The sequence below is a fragment of the Chelmon rostratus genome, chromosome 15, assembly GCF_017976325.1.
Source record: "Chelmon rostratus isolate fCheRos1 chromosome 15, fCheRos1.pri, whole genome shotgun sequence".
NCBI classification, from domain to species: Eukaryota; Metazoa; Chordata; class Actinopteri; order Chaetodontiformes; family Chaetodontidae; genus Chelmon; species Chelmon rostratus.
Window position 1 is genome coordinate 10247460 of NC_055672.1, and position 15254 is coordinate 10262713.

Sequence of the window (15254 nt, forward strand, 5' to 3'; positions counted from 1 at the left end):
ACCTACCAGAGGAGAACTTAAGTAGCTAATTACACTTCAGTCTGTAATCAAACCCATGTCAGGTTGTCTGAGAACCTGGATTTGTGTGGTGGATTTCAGTTAAATACAAGGGCAGCTTAAACATTTTATGGTTCTCTCCTCAAATTAAAGTTTTTTTTCCGCAATCCCTTCTAAAATGTGTCATATCCCATTACACAAATTTGGATATGGTAAATTAGCGAAGAGAGTGCTTACGCTATGAATATGTTGACTTTTTTTTGCGCTGTGTGCAGAGGGTTCGCTTGCTGGGGGTTGGGGGTGTCTTTAACTCTAAAAAGTTGTCTTGAATTTTCTCTCCCCGCAAGATGATGTGTTTTTGCAATTCAAATATTTGCTCATTCTCCTCTCCATTGCAAAGCCCCCTTTGAAGCGGAAGAGTTCTATCAGGACCAATGACAGCGTGAGTGTGCAGCGTGACAGCGCAAGAGGCAGTGCTGGACTATTTCTAACTGCATATTTAAATAGCAAGGAAATCCAAAATCAAAAATGTATGCAAATGATGGCATGTTTTGCATGCTGATATTTTTATGATTTGGGGCTTGCATATTCAGGTGGTGTTCAGTATGTGCCTAGCTTCAGCAACATTAATCAGAATTACTTCATGTCTCCACCACATCCTTGATCTCCCTCTAAACAAACATTTCTGGGGGTGGAAGGCCTGCAATTTGGCAGATTTACTTTTAAGCTTTGCTTAATGTTTTTATGGACTGTTTTTAATGGAAAGATACGTAAGGCCTTAGGCTTCAGAGGAAAGTGTGTAACCCAGAAACTCTCCATACTTGCTTCTTAAGATGATTTTTCTCTATGCTGTGTTATGGAGGACCTAACTGCCTAATATCCTTTACATTCATCACAGCTATATATAGATAAGAATTTTTTTTATATATGCACACATATATGTGCCTTCCTCTCGCTATGTGGGACGCTTCTTTTCACTTAAATGAAGATTTTAGATGTGTTCATTATATGGAGCATATGCACCATGACGCTGTGTGTGGGTGCTTTGAGGATTGTGCATGTAGCTGTTTATGCAATGAGCAACATATCAAGACAAAGCCCTTGAAACAAGCCTGAGGCCTGTCTGCACTCCTTAAGGTATAGAAAATACAGCATAAAATAATTAATTGAATTGTCATTTGTATGAGCAGCCCTTGCTCTCTGCACCCTATAATTCCAACCTTTTTCTCCCCCTTCCCCTCACCACATTTTTTCCCTTCTTTTTTTTTCTAAACAGCAATTAATCTCATTTTTAGTCCAATTTCCAGCCCTCTGCTGGAGTCAGAGCGAGTCCCCTGTTTTGTTCCTATTTGGCTTGGTTCCTCTGCATAGTCATTAAGGGCCCAATTAATGTCACCCTTTAGCTGAAGAGTGCTCATTTTTATTGGGGAGCTGACAGTCACCGCCATGAGTGCCGCAGTGTAATATGCATTAATTGCCCCGTAACACTGGTAATTACCAGTTCTTCAAGCCTCTCAGTAAACTGTCATGCCCAGACACGACTGCTTTGAAATAGATTACTCATTAGGGGGACCTGCCCTGTTTTCCAATGGGGGCTCGCTGGGTTGGCATAAAGATGAAAAAAATCTGGTGCTTGAACAAATAGTTGCCAAGAGCAATTTCCTATTACAACTTCCCGGTGACGGCTTTTCTCTTTCTTTCTTTCTTTTTTCCTCCTCAGATGGCATTCCAGCCGTCACTTGAGGTAAAGATCAGAAGTAGAGTTAGATGTCCATCACAGATCTCACTGATAGCAGTTGGTTTGTCTGTCTCGTCCCAGTCGGACTGAATGAAAATGTGCCTTGGGATTCCCCCATTCGACATATCGCCTCATTTTTAACTGAATTCTGCTGTGTTGATTGTATTTTGTTCTTCTTTTTTTTTTCCTTGCCTTTGTACAACATTGCTGTGAATGCCCAGAGAGTGGAGTATAAGCCCTGCATTGAGAGTGCCAGCGTTGTTGCTTAATGTGGGGCATTTCAAGGCCTCTGTACATAAGATCAAGGCAGTGTTGATGTGAAGTTCTTGTTCAAATATTGATGCTAACTTTGCTCAGGTCTTGTGTTTGCAAACTGTGGAATCTCTGTTTTAAACATGAGCTTATGCTTGACGGTTCCTGAAACGTGTCCTGTGTACCTCGAGAGAAAGAAATTGATAGTGAACGCAAATAGACGGATTTAAAGAAACGGTTAGGGGACAAAAGCAGGGGATGTAGTGTGGGTGTCACCGTTGCTCGGCGATAAGATATTATAAAGGAGAGACCAAATCAAACAGTGTTAGCAATCACACATCTTCTGCACAGAAAGGTGTTGGCCTGTTTAGTCACGCTAGAAACAATATTTAGATTTCACCACAGCTTTGTAAACGCTCCGAGTGTGCTCTGGGCCGGTTCCTCTCTGGTCCCTGTTCTTTCTTTCTTTTTTTCAAAAGCACTTTTGTGTCATTACCCATTTACCACAGCAAGGAAGAGAACAGAATGTGAAGACCAGGGAAAAGCCTGGCGCACATACACACACACAGATGCATGCACACACACACACACACACACACACAGCTTCTCAAAGGTGCTGCTTTTGTTTTATCTCCCTTATAGCACCTGCTTCAGGCAATCTGCTCCCACTCGTCTCAAATGAATTTTGTCACAGCCTTTCAGATTCTCAGCCTGCGATGCGCTAATGAAAGGAGATGGTACAATTTGAACTGACCAGGTAGCAGCCAGCAGTGCACAGCTGAGAGCAAAGGATGGGGACACACCACTCCCTGAAACAAAAGACAAGTCAACCATCCGCTGATATACCCATTACCCTTCTCATTAATACCCTGCAGACCTCGGCGTGTGAGTGTGTGCATCTGTGTGCGCCTGTGCGTGCGTTTATCTGTTTGTGTTGGTCGAGCACTTATCGAATTGTTTATGACAGGCCTAATTGGCCTAATTGAAGACATTAAGATTACCTGTCAGCTGTGTGTATCCAGACTCCCTATCTGTCTGACAACTCCTGACAAGTGAGGGACCCCGTAGCATCCGTCATGATGGAGCATTCCCAGGCCGTAATGGGGACAATAGGGGCCACTCTAATTTGATGTGGACAGCCTTAGCTACGCGTATCCGCCTCTCTGTGTGTGTGTGTGCGTGTGTGTGTGTGTGTGTGTGTTAAGTGTAAGTGAGAGTTGGGGGCTCTGTGCATGGCCAGGCTAATGGAGTCCCCTTTGGCAATGTGACAAAGCGATGAGGCGGTCTGAGGGGGGAAAAGTGAAAGGGGTTTTCAAGTGTTTAAGGACATGAGAGGGAAGGTGCTCGGGGTGACGGCCTTCACAGATTGAGTGACAAGAGAGGAGCGCTGACATCTGCGTGTCTGTGTGGTTGCGGACGTTCACCTCATGCTGCTTTATTGGAGACGGCCAAACTTTTTGACATGGGGGAAGACCTAAATGTAACTGATGGTCGAGCCCGTTTTGCATAAAGTGTGCTCTCCGCTGTTCACCACATTTACAGAACACTTTTAATAAGAAAAATCATGCACATTTGTTCCAAAATTGAGGCATTTCTGTGAAAAGCCTTTCCTGGATTCTTTTAAGGTGCAGATATTCATAGTCCAGGCTTCGCGGATCTTAAGCAGAGCACAGCCCTATCTTCTTAGGCTTAAGGAATGTGCCTCTGCATATCTGTATCAACCCACCCTCCCTCCTCTTCCTCCTCACTCTCCTCTCCCGTGTGGGCATTGTGTGGGGCTTTGCAGTGTCATCGCTATGACAGATCAACGCTGTCAGCCCAGGAGATCCCTCTGTTTGTTTGTTCTCCTCCAAAAGGGGTTAAACTGTCAAGTTGACAACTCACAAGACCCTTAGACTTTGCTCGACTGCCTCTCCCCGGCTCTCTCCCTCCCTCTTTCTCTCCATGACACCCCCCCCCCCCCCCCCCCCCCCCCCCCCCCCCCCCCCCCCACACACACACACACACACACACACACACACACACACACACACACACACCCACACACACCCCCATCCACCTTCATCCCCAAACGAGTGAAAATCAATACCAGATTGCCTGAGGACCACTGTTTGGTGTGGGCCTGACCCCTAGATGTCCCCCACTCTGCTTCTTTCATTACATGTAGCCCAGTATTTAACTTCCACCCTGATCCTTCGCCTAATTAGTTTCGATAAGCTCCGAGTCTCTCTCTCTCTATCTCTCTCTCTCCTTCTCTCTTGCACATGCACTGACACACAAGCGCCGCAGACACATATGGACATCTTGCTTTCTTGCCCTTTGAAGGGACTCTCTGGGCTGGAAGTAATAAAAAGACAAATCCCAACACGCGCACAGAAGCCCTGAGCGATTCTTGCAGTAGGATTATTGTTTTGTTTGCATAGCAGATTTTTAAAAACTACAATGAAATTAGATTTGCACCCCAGATCATCAGTGAAAACACTGGGGATATCCTGTGTTGGCTAAAGCTAATGGCGCTCTGCGGTGGGCCTGTTAGCAAGACTACACCCTCGCCGCTGTGGTTTTGCACTAGGCCCCATCGTTAGCTTGCGTCTCTGTTCGGTTGTCCAGTGACAGACAAAGTAGCCATTGATATTATGTAGAAGATTAAAATTTCATATTACTAAACCTGGTAAATAATTGATTAGCACAAACATAGCAGTTCCAGTGATTTGTCTGCTGGAGGTCTGTGCCTGTGTGTGTTTTTGTGTACCACCCACATGTCCAGGTGCCGCCACTGCGCCGGCTGGCCCGTCGACCACTGACAAGCCCAAACGACATGACGGCCCCCCTGCTCTGCTCCCCCCTCAAAGGGCTAAAATTACCCTCAGGAATGTAAACAGACTGCCGAGTAAGCACACGGCTTTCTGTCGCCCTCCGCCTGCGTCCGTCTCCAAACTCACCCCCCTTAAACTGGGACAGTTCCATTTTGGACTGAGAGGCCAAGGTTGATGGCAAGGATTTCTTAACCTGGCTTAGGCTGTTTTGTCACAGCAGTTCTCTGTTTAAGCAACAGGATTAATACAGTGTTCCTGTGTCATCGTCGTGTCGGCGGGCTGCAAATGTTCTATGCAACAGCTGAAAAATAAATATTTCTCCTGCTTCTCCTCATATCTCCTTTTCCCTTTTCATTGTAGCAGACAGATGGGCATTCACACCAATTCATTAGGTGTGTGGGGTAGCTGTAAGCGGTGGAGTCTGGGTGAAGAAGTTCACTGGGCCGGGCGCTGACATGTTGATTTAGTGGTGGTAACACGACTGCACTTCCAAAGGTGCTGACTTGGACGAAAGCCAGGCCTCTTTTTCTCCCAGGGAGACATTAGAGGCCACGCTCTAATTTTGGGGCAGGGTTCTGCTCATGGATGCAGAGGCCAGGAGGCCCTACACAACAAACATTCACACCTGCCTTTCCATGCCTAACTTTTGATTCAGCCCTCACAGTGGCAGAATTTAAGATTGAGTCCTGAACCTAATGGAGAGATCATGTGGCTTTTTCAGAAATGAGACTCCCTTTTTTTGTTCCAGCCTTCATTCCTGTTAGATGTTCCCAAAATAATGTGCATTTAAAAATAGACTGGTGGCTTTCGTTGAATTTGTCCACATGTATCATGAAATGTGTGCAGTTAGTTTGTAAAATGACTTAGGGTGTGCAGCTTGCTTGTGTGCGAGCCCGCTGTTGCGTGCCGTGTGGATGTTTCTATGTTTGTTTCAATTTGTGGAAGACAAACAGCCAAGTATCAGACACACATCCCATGACCTCACATATAAACATGATATCATCCATATATACACACATAACGCTGTTCCACTGCTGGACACACCAGGTTAGCAGGCGCCCGGTCAGGCTGACGCTGCCCTCGCAAGGGCAGATAGGGTTACAGTACAAACTGTTGTTGATTAGGGCCGCGCCTTTAGTGGGGGATCATCCTAAATTGAAAACACATTAGCCGCCAGGGTTAAGGGCAGGACTAGGACCAGGGCTGCGCGGAGCGAGGAGCAGCGGCAGACACAAAATGGCTGTCCCTCTGCCTGCCTTTGACTGTGCTTCCCCAGAGACAGGTGGCAATTATCGGCCAGGGCTGCTGGGAGTTCACAATAACAGGTTAAAGGAGCATGTATCCCCCTGACGCTGCGGTCCTCTCCGTCTGCACAGACCCCCAGCCCCCAGCCTGTGCCACAACGGGGAGCTTCCTGTCTCCAAGCAGAACTTACAGACATGGGGACTCATCAAAGGCCACAGGGACTCGCTGGACAGATCTCCGAATTAGCGCTGTGGCCAGTGTTTGGCTTTGGAGACTAATAAGCCTCATCTGAAAACAGTCCAAGCCTCGGAGACGTTTTTTCTTCTGTTATTTTTACTTCCCATATCAGATATAATGAAGGTCATCTCAATCCCGCGCGCTGCATGCGTTTAAAATGTATTTACACTCGCGCAGAGTATTGCCTACTCATGATTTCAGCAGAGTACTTGCAAAGGAGACACCATTTGCAGCCATTGCCATAATAGAATTTAATAAAATCAGCATCAAGTGTTAATGAATACCCACTCAGTGTGTCATAACTGAAGAGATCAAGCCATTTTCATGATGTAGAGGGTCATTATAGAGGATGGGGAGTCGATATCTGAGAAGAGATCAGGTGAGCTCTGACCGTCTGAATGTTCACCCCCTCGCAACCGGAGAATAACACAGAGAGGGAGTGTTCTTATTATTACATTCACATTACAAAGGCTGGATTTAAAAGTGACTCTGGAACGACGCACAGAAAGGCTTTGTCTGAAACTGTTCCATGACTCCATCTTAACTTTGATACGGATCCTTGTAGCGCTGTTGTTGGGAGGTTGTTTTGTCACACGCTGTGTCCTGGATGCTGTTTGGACCCACTTCTGAACACTAAACAGACAAAGCCAAAGCCAGACCACACCTTGTTTGGTTTCGCTCCACATCCAAAGCAGACCGGAGTGTGTCAGAGCGCGTTGGACCGTGACGCCGCAGATCTGAGGGGGGGCCAGCAAGCATTACACACACAACACACACTTGTCCCACAGATATGTGTTGCTAATGTGGTAGGCGGCATGCTCAGTTAAGGGACTTAACAAGTTCCAAACACTGATTAAGACTCCTCCCTTTGGCTGGAGGATGTTTGGGAAGCATGATATTGCACAAGCGGCTCCTAAGCAGGACCAAATGGCGTTGCGAGGCCAAGCTTTCGATGTCTTGCTGTTGTGCTGTTGTGTCGAAATAGAAATAAAGCCGACTCTTACTAGCTCATGTGCTCATTCACATAATCATGTGTTAGCCAAGTTATCAATCAGTTGATTGATAAAGCATCTGTCTCATTGTGTGTGTGTGTGTGTCTGTGTGCAAGGTGATAAGATTTAGGTTAATGTGAGGAGGTGGCCGAGGTGATAGGAGGCTGTGAGGGAGACGCAGGTCAGAGAAAGTGATAATTCGTTAGAGGGAGATAAAGGCTGCAGAGTTCCATACGACACTGACGCTGGGGGAGCTTAAATGTGTTGGGAGCTAAAGGTTATTAATACAATAATAATAAATCACTTGCATTATTAATTATTCAGAAAAGTCAAATAACTGGTGTGCAAATCTTAGATTAATTGGTCTAATTAAAATGCTTATAATAGTTTGATTTGTGGATTTCCTTTCTATGAGCACCACAAAGTGTGCTCATAGAAAGTGTGTATCCCTCTTCAGTGCATGTGAACAATCGTCCTAATACTGACTCCACTGTCATGAGAATAATCAGGCAAAGTGTCTACTATGTCCCAATTTTAGACTAAATTTTGATTACTAAATGTTATTTCTTCCTAAGGCTGCATTACAGTTGATGATTTAAGTTTCTGAATTTATTTGATTATTGTAGGTAAACGAAGGTGACATATAATACCTATTTTGTCGTCAAATCCACATCCCTTATAAAATACTGTTGCATTATAGACGCTTACAAAAAGTCATTGTATATTTTTTGTGAGTTTAGATGGTGATGTTGCAGCTGGCACGGCTTCCTGCCTCCTGACCTAAAAGTGGGTGGTGTCGAGCTGGTTTTGTGGCGGGTCAGAGAGTGGTTGCCGTGGTTACCGCATGAAGCACTGGATGCCTCCAGTCTCTGCTCTGGCGTCTCGCATCAGTGAGCGTAAATTAGCTCCTAGTGCAACATGCAGCTCACAGCACACTGAGTCGACCTGACCTCCCACGCCCTTCATAGTCACACATTACACCTCCACGCCTCTATGTTAGACCTAACACTACGCTACACAAACATACATGCGCATAAAACGCCTCCAACGGCGACAAAGACGAACCACATCCACGCCACGTTCCATTTCCGTACCCCATTGACAGAAAACATAAAAATGTCGGGGAGAATTACACCTGGCGGAAGATGCTTTGCCTTTTTATTGCCCTCTATTCCACCTTAATTACGATGCTTGTGCAGGTTTGGGCGTCTCATTTAACATACGATTGTGTGCTACGGCCGCCTTGTATTTATGTTTAACATACCTGAGCAGAGCTGGGACTTTTCCTTCACCACAAAGAGGGAGGTGGAGAAAGAAAAGAAGGCGTTCTATTCTTAGCTCTGTGTTAATAACTCGTCTGTGGGAGGTTAACTCTTCCATTCAGCTCCTGTTACGTATGGACAGGTGGATGTATAGTTTGCAGCAACAGATTATTTACCGCCCTGTTCGTGGACACCCCTCTGGGCAGAGTCAGCCTTTAAATATCCTATTTGTGTGCACGGAAGCTTGTGTTATCAGGGCGTCTTCATCATCAGGCTGGTTGACTTGCTGCAAACAGCTACTGCGAGGCCATTAAAATACTCAAGCTGGATGTGGTGATCAGCAGTGGGGCCATATCACCTGGCGTGCAGGCTCTGGGTCACTGCCCCCCTCTGAAACTCCCAACATACAAACACATCACACAACCATTATCTGACCCTGTGCATAACTCCTGTAGGAAGTGTTGGGAAGGTTACTTTTAAATGTAATAGCTTACAGGTTACTAGTTACCCAGGTCAAGACGTAACTGATCAGTAACTGTAACAGATTACATTTATTTCGTAATTTAACACCGATGCTGCAACTAGTTACTCCCGCCACTGCCTGCAGGGAGCATGCTGTATGGACTGACCATGAAAGAACAGGCCATTTGTCACTAATACACACATTTTATCTCTGTCTTTCGCTATGAACTTAGCTCCTCTGTCTCTGACACAGAGACTTTTATTCCTCTATTGCTCTCACCCCGATAACTCTGAATGCTTTCTGTCTTAAAAGACGTTGAGCAGGTTCCATACCTGCGTTTCATGGAGTAGAGAAAAGGCCGACTGAAGCTAATGTTTGGCAGTGCTTTACGGGGCCTACCTTGTGACCTGATGTATGGATGCTGAACACAAAGAGGTCTTTGTGGAGAGACCTCAGAGACACAGAGTTCAGCCTCAGGTGGAGGCTTACGCTGTCTAAATCATTGCTGGGGCGTTTGTTTAAAATGGGTCTGTGTGGTATGTAAAATGAAGTGACGGTGTTTTAGAGTCGAGCGTGAATTCGTCTTGATTTTATTGATAATTCATCATGTTGTGTAATGGGTTTTGGCAGAGGTGCTCGGCCTCCAGTTTTACTCAAGCTTTTTCTCACCAAGCGTGGCAGATCAAATTAGCCTTGATCCGTGTGTTCAGTGGAAAGGTTTTTGGGGTTTTTTTTTTGGGTGTGGGCTGAAGGGGTCTGACCTTTATCAACATCAGCTTTCTCAGACGACCAGAAGGGCATCAATAAAATCCAGAAAGCGTGTTTGCACATTCTTGATTTTATTGTGTTTTTTAGTTTTTACTGTTAATATTTTACTGGAGCTCTGTGGATTTAAGATGCATGGATTTAATTTAGTGCTCAGCTCTGTGTGAGGCTTCATTGACTCACTGTGTGTGTGTTTGTGTGTGCATGTTTGTTCCTGAGTGCCTTTGCTCTCATTAAGCTGCCGTGGTAAGCTGCTTGGCACCTGCTTTAAATGCGACCGCCGCCGCCCGCTCATTAACACTAACGAAAGCGTGGCTGGCAGCCGCCATCCACGCCCCGGCTCGTCAAGTGGCCCACTTGCTGAAATTAGCTCCATTTCACAAACAATTTCACCAACTCGTTACGTAGTTAGGTGTTTATTGGAAGATGGCTGACTCTGACTCGAGAGGTGGTGTGTGTAATCAGCACACGGCAGGTTAAGATGAGCCAGCCCACATAATAAACCATCATTTGCAGGCAAATTCAAACTGAACTTCCAGTCCCTTCCACAGGCGAAACGCACAAACTTCAGAGGGTCGTTTCACATCATATGCTGTATATTTATAATTGCTCTTTACAGTGCTAAGATGCTTAGAAATTTTTCTTCTCAAACTATAGCCATCAGGCTCAGTCTTGGACCCCTGACCGTTCCCTTCCCCCTCTGTGTTATTGTTTGTATTCCCAGTCTCGGGTTTTTTACCTCATGGTCCCTGTAGTATTAACTTGTATTAATTCTGAGTAGGATTCAAAGACCATTTATTTTCTTTACGATATGGAAAGGCCGTGGTGACATGGCTCCCCTGTGTTTAAAATTTTGCTTGTTTCAATTTGTGCTCGGCCTCCCCAGACAGACCTGGGACATGATGTATCGCACGCCGCCGCCTTATCTGTTGATGTACAGTTTTAACCTTTTCAGAAGGTTGCCTCTCTCCACTCTGCGCAGACCGGTCTCCCTTTTCTCCCCTTTTCAGCCTCGCCATCCAGAGCACAGGAAATACATACAGCACGGCGGCCGAATGAAAAGAAGAGCATAACCCCTTTTCCAAAGGCATCTAATGTAAATGTTTAGGTTTTGTTTCCATAACATTTCCATATTAAGAGTTGGCGACCGTGTGCAGCGGTGCACCATGGAAACGATGAGAGTTCGGGGGCTTGAGCTCTGCGCGGCGCTGAGAGGCTGAGCTATGTGTGTGACACTGCGGTGAACTTTCAGTGTGCATCTGTGGGCTTTCTCCAGGGCTGTTAGCTTTGGCCTGTTTGCTCATAGATACAGCACCGTAAATCACACCCTGTAAAACGTAGAATGCGGGGATGGGGTGCAGCAGCATGTACCGCTGCAAGGGCCTCTTGGAGGGAGGGGCGTACAGTCACAAATTACTTTGTGCATCTGTCTGTCTCCATACAGGTACTGTATGTAGAACATGCACTGCTTCAAGGCCCAGTCAGTAGCACACATATAGCTGTGAACTCATTTATAATTTATGTGGTTCAGATACCTTGTCGAAGTTTTAAGATCGAAGACTGAAGAATTCTGTAATTAGTATTAAAATAACACCATGGGGTGTGCGAGTGTGTATTTATATCTGAAATGATTGATCACAGGTTCAAGGTTTTATGAACTTTACCTTGGAGCTGAACTTCTGGTGCTCTCCATGGCCCGTTGGCTAGCTTCCTGTCTAGGTCTCCGGAGGCCCCCACAACACTGTTAACTGTCTGAGGATAGAGTGTCTGGGACTGGAGCACTGTCAGCCCCCTGGATCTGGTCTCGCATGTGGGGGCCGAGGTGCTCTCTGTTCAGAGTTCAACTGTGACATGTCTTTATGCATGGCAGCTAATGTTCAAAGTATGGGTATGATCTATATGAGGCAGAGAGGGGCCACCGTCGGCTCTTTGGGGCATAATAAATAGCTTGAAAGATGATTTATTGCTTTTGTGAGGAGAAGCAGTGAAATAACGTTGCATTTACCCGGTGAAGAACTGCTCCATTTTAATTGTTTCCGCAGCTTTCAGCAGACCTTCAGGTGTACAGTAGCTGCAGCGTCTGTAAGAGACAATAGCAACAAAATGATGAGAGGGAAGAGAACAAAAGATAGAAGTAAGTGGAAAACATCACCTAATGTTTAAATAGTCTGAACTTGACTTCTCAGTTGCTTGGCAAGTCATTATTTATAGCTTTTAGTAACAGCAGTGCTCGCCAACTAAGGCAAAGTTGCTCTGGCTTTCAAAGCGAATGTGAGTGAAGCAGCTGGACACTGTTGGATTGGCTAACATTAACCGCCAGATGCAGTGTGTCTGAGTCTCAGACTGTGTTGAACTCTGCGTGCTCAGCTATGTGCCAAAGGCTTCCGATGACAGGATGCCGAGTCCTTGGTGCGGAGCTTTGTTATTTAACAGATTATTGTTATTTCACTGCCATTGTAATGTGATCGAGTGTGTATCACCCTGTCAGAAAGATTTTAATCTTCCTGGCGGCTTTTTTTTTGTTTGTTTTTTTGATTCAGCGCAAGTTTCCTGGATGGTGATCAAAGTAAAATACCTAAGCGACCTTATCTCGCATAGATCAGTCTCGCTAGTGTCCCATCTTTCTGTCTCTTCTCTTGCTTATTCCTGCTGTGTGTTTTTTTCTTCTTCTTCTTTTGGTACACCTTCCAAAACCAAAGTCAACAGCCGTAAGCATTTTGCAGATATGGATTTGAAAGGTATAACTCATTCATAGCTACTTCAGAGCTCTTTGAGATGACAGCAGTGATGTACTAACAAAAGGCCGGCTTTGTTTCCTTTGTTTCGCACCACAGGTTTGGTCCAGGCCTCGTGATCTACTGGTACGGTTTCATAGGAGAGCTGGACTGCCAGAGAGACAGAGGCATCCTACTCAAAGACTGCTTCCCCACAGATATTGTCACACTATGCCACGCCACCCAGCAGGACCAACCGCCGCAAGAGCCAGAATAAAGACAAAGAGTGAGGCAAAAGATAAGGAGTGGAGCAGAGTAAGAACAAAAAAAAACTAAAGATGGAAGGAAAGAGAGCGGAACACGAGGAGGCGGGGAGGGTAGGAACAGGGGTGGATGCCTAGATCCGGAAGCAATTTGGCTTTCCTGCAGAGTGAGACTCCTGGCAGAAATCTGCCCTGAACTCCACCTGACCCTCTGCTTCTGTCTGTCTCCCTTTTTCCCCTCCCTCCCTCTCTTTCGCTGCCCCAAAGCTACCACATGTGAATCCGCGCCAGCACTCTGTGTATCTGACAGCACAGGGTCACATTCATACCTGTGTGTGAAAACACCGTCTTGGAGGCTTTCCTGGTTGCGCTCAGCTCCTGGCCCCTGGATGGCCTCTCGCAGCGGACGGCCAGGGTGAGAGCTGGGGCCAAAGCGGGACATATGGCCCTTCCTTATCACACCCAAAGCCCTGGCCTTTGTCACTCCTTCCTCCTCTGCTCCATCGGCAGATAAGAGAGGTGCGGTCCGGCGGCTGGGTGGACGCCTGACTCTCACCTGCGTCACTCGGTGCCCTCTCAGTCACTCTCCAGGGGGGTAAACAGGATCATTTCTGATTAAATGTGGTCTCGCTATGACCTTTTTCACTTCGCATTATAAAATCTATTAAGCTTTTTTTCTTGAGTTGAAGCAAGGGTTCACACCACAACTAAAGTTTGTCAGAAGTATTATCAACACCTTGTATCTGCTTCCTCAGTGTGAATAATCTTATTGAACTACTATTAATTAATTAAAGTGCCAATAGTTTGATGACATGATGCAACAGGTGGCTTTTCTCCTCAGCTAGTTTGCATGGCGTCGAATGTAGGTATGGTAAACTGCTCCTCATCCTCTATTAGTTTTATATTATTTCAGATTAACTGGTTTATGAGATAGAAAAAGTAAATCCTCCCTTATGAGAAGCTTTTTCTGTCTGTGGACTGATTCATTAATCGACCATCGTAGTTTACAGTGTTCTATATCAGCCTGAATGTGGATCCTGAAAGCCGTGTTAGCTTTTTTGCTAACATCGACTAGCGTGCCAAGTAGCCTGAAGGTACAGTGTTCTCCGCTCAAGGGATTAAGGCATCTGTTGGACCAAAGAACTGAGATCACAGTCAAATAAAATTAATAAGTTCATATATGTCACCTCCATGAGTGCACTGTAGTTTAAAAAAAAAAAAGTCAGTCCTTGTCACATTCTGTCATAAGTTTTGTGCTGTGATCATTTAGAACATGTTTTTTTCCTGTACAGTGCAGTTTCATGCATGTATTAATTATTAATAAATACATTTTGTTAAATGATTTTGATTATGCTCGTCATGATGAGTAGTAACAGCACAAACTGTATTCTTATCACACACTTCTTTAACTGAAGCTACGTGAGTGGCCACAGGTACTGTACAAACACCTGATTTCCGTGTAAAGGTGTGCAACTCTCAGGCAATCATCTGTTGCACTTCTTTACAGCCCCAGTGCCTTTTATGAGCAGACACCAATGGAAGAAACACAGCCCAGCTAGGGGAACCAGAAGTGAACATAAAGTTGAGTGATGCTTTTAGAGGCAGATATGCTCTGCCTATAGGGTTCCCCGTCGTGTGCTCTTCTTTATGGCACAAAAACCGATAAGAGGAAAGAAAGTGAAAGGGTGAAGAACCTGCCACCACCGCAGAGAATGCATCTTATAGTAATAAGAGGGGACCATTTTACACGTGTTGTCCCCCCAGCTGATGCCGCATGGAAAATAGTAAAGAAAATTTGTTTCCTAATGTCACAGATCTTGAACACTTGCCTGATGTCCCACACAGACGTGAATCAAAGCATCTCAGGCTAAAGGCGTAGCGACAAGTGAATGAAATGATTGTCTCCCTGTATTCACGACAGCGTTATCACTCCCAAACCTGACCCGCTCCCCCATATAGAATAAAAATAAGCATTTCTATGTTTGTTCTGCACAGTTATGCACCGCTCACGCAGTTAGAGAGATATGGTATGTGGGGGTTAAATACCACTAAAGTGTTGCTTGATTTGTTACCCTTAAACCTCTAACCCTCAGCCGGCTCCCATCTAGGCCTTGATCCCTCCGCGAGGAGGCCAGTGTGTCACCACGAGGTCGCCAGGCGGCCATGGCTTCCTCTGTCAGGCCCCCCTGCTCCATGTGGTACAAAACAACTGTCCCCATGTGTCCAGTTAAACTCAGCCCTATTGCCTGGCCATGGAATGCTTAGACATCAGTTTATGGCTCCTGTTGGACACAAAAACAGAGCTATTTTACTCAGGGAGGGAAAATTCTCTGTTGAATAAGAACAGAAAAAATGGAAAACAGCAGATTCAGTTCCTCTCAAGTTTCAAGCCTTCCTGCCATTGTTTTCCAAGATGGCTGTCGCACAAAAGAGGAGCCAGGGTCAACTCCTATAAATTAGGTTCTGCACACAATGCAAACTAAATACAGCTTTTTTTAAACCTACTTCAA

The 15254-nt window shown here is 45.6% G+C and overlaps 1 protein-coding gene across 2 annotated transcripts in view; it reads left to right on the top strand.

Moving 5' to 3' along the window:
- cdin1 (CDAN1 interacting nuclease 1) overlaps positions 1-14025 on the top strand; it is a 54820-nt gene extending 40795 nt beyond the window's left edge. For both annotated transcript variants that reach the window (XM_041954173.1, XM_041954174.1), the window contains one exon: positions 12602-14025. In XM_041954173.1, the coding sequence (XP_041810107.1) occupies positions 12602-12758 (157 nt within the window). In that variant the 3' untranslated portion in view covers positions 12759-14025. The remainder of the gene's footprint in view (positions 1-12601) is intronic.
- The last annotated feature ends 1229 nt before the right edge of the window (positions 14026-15254 follow it).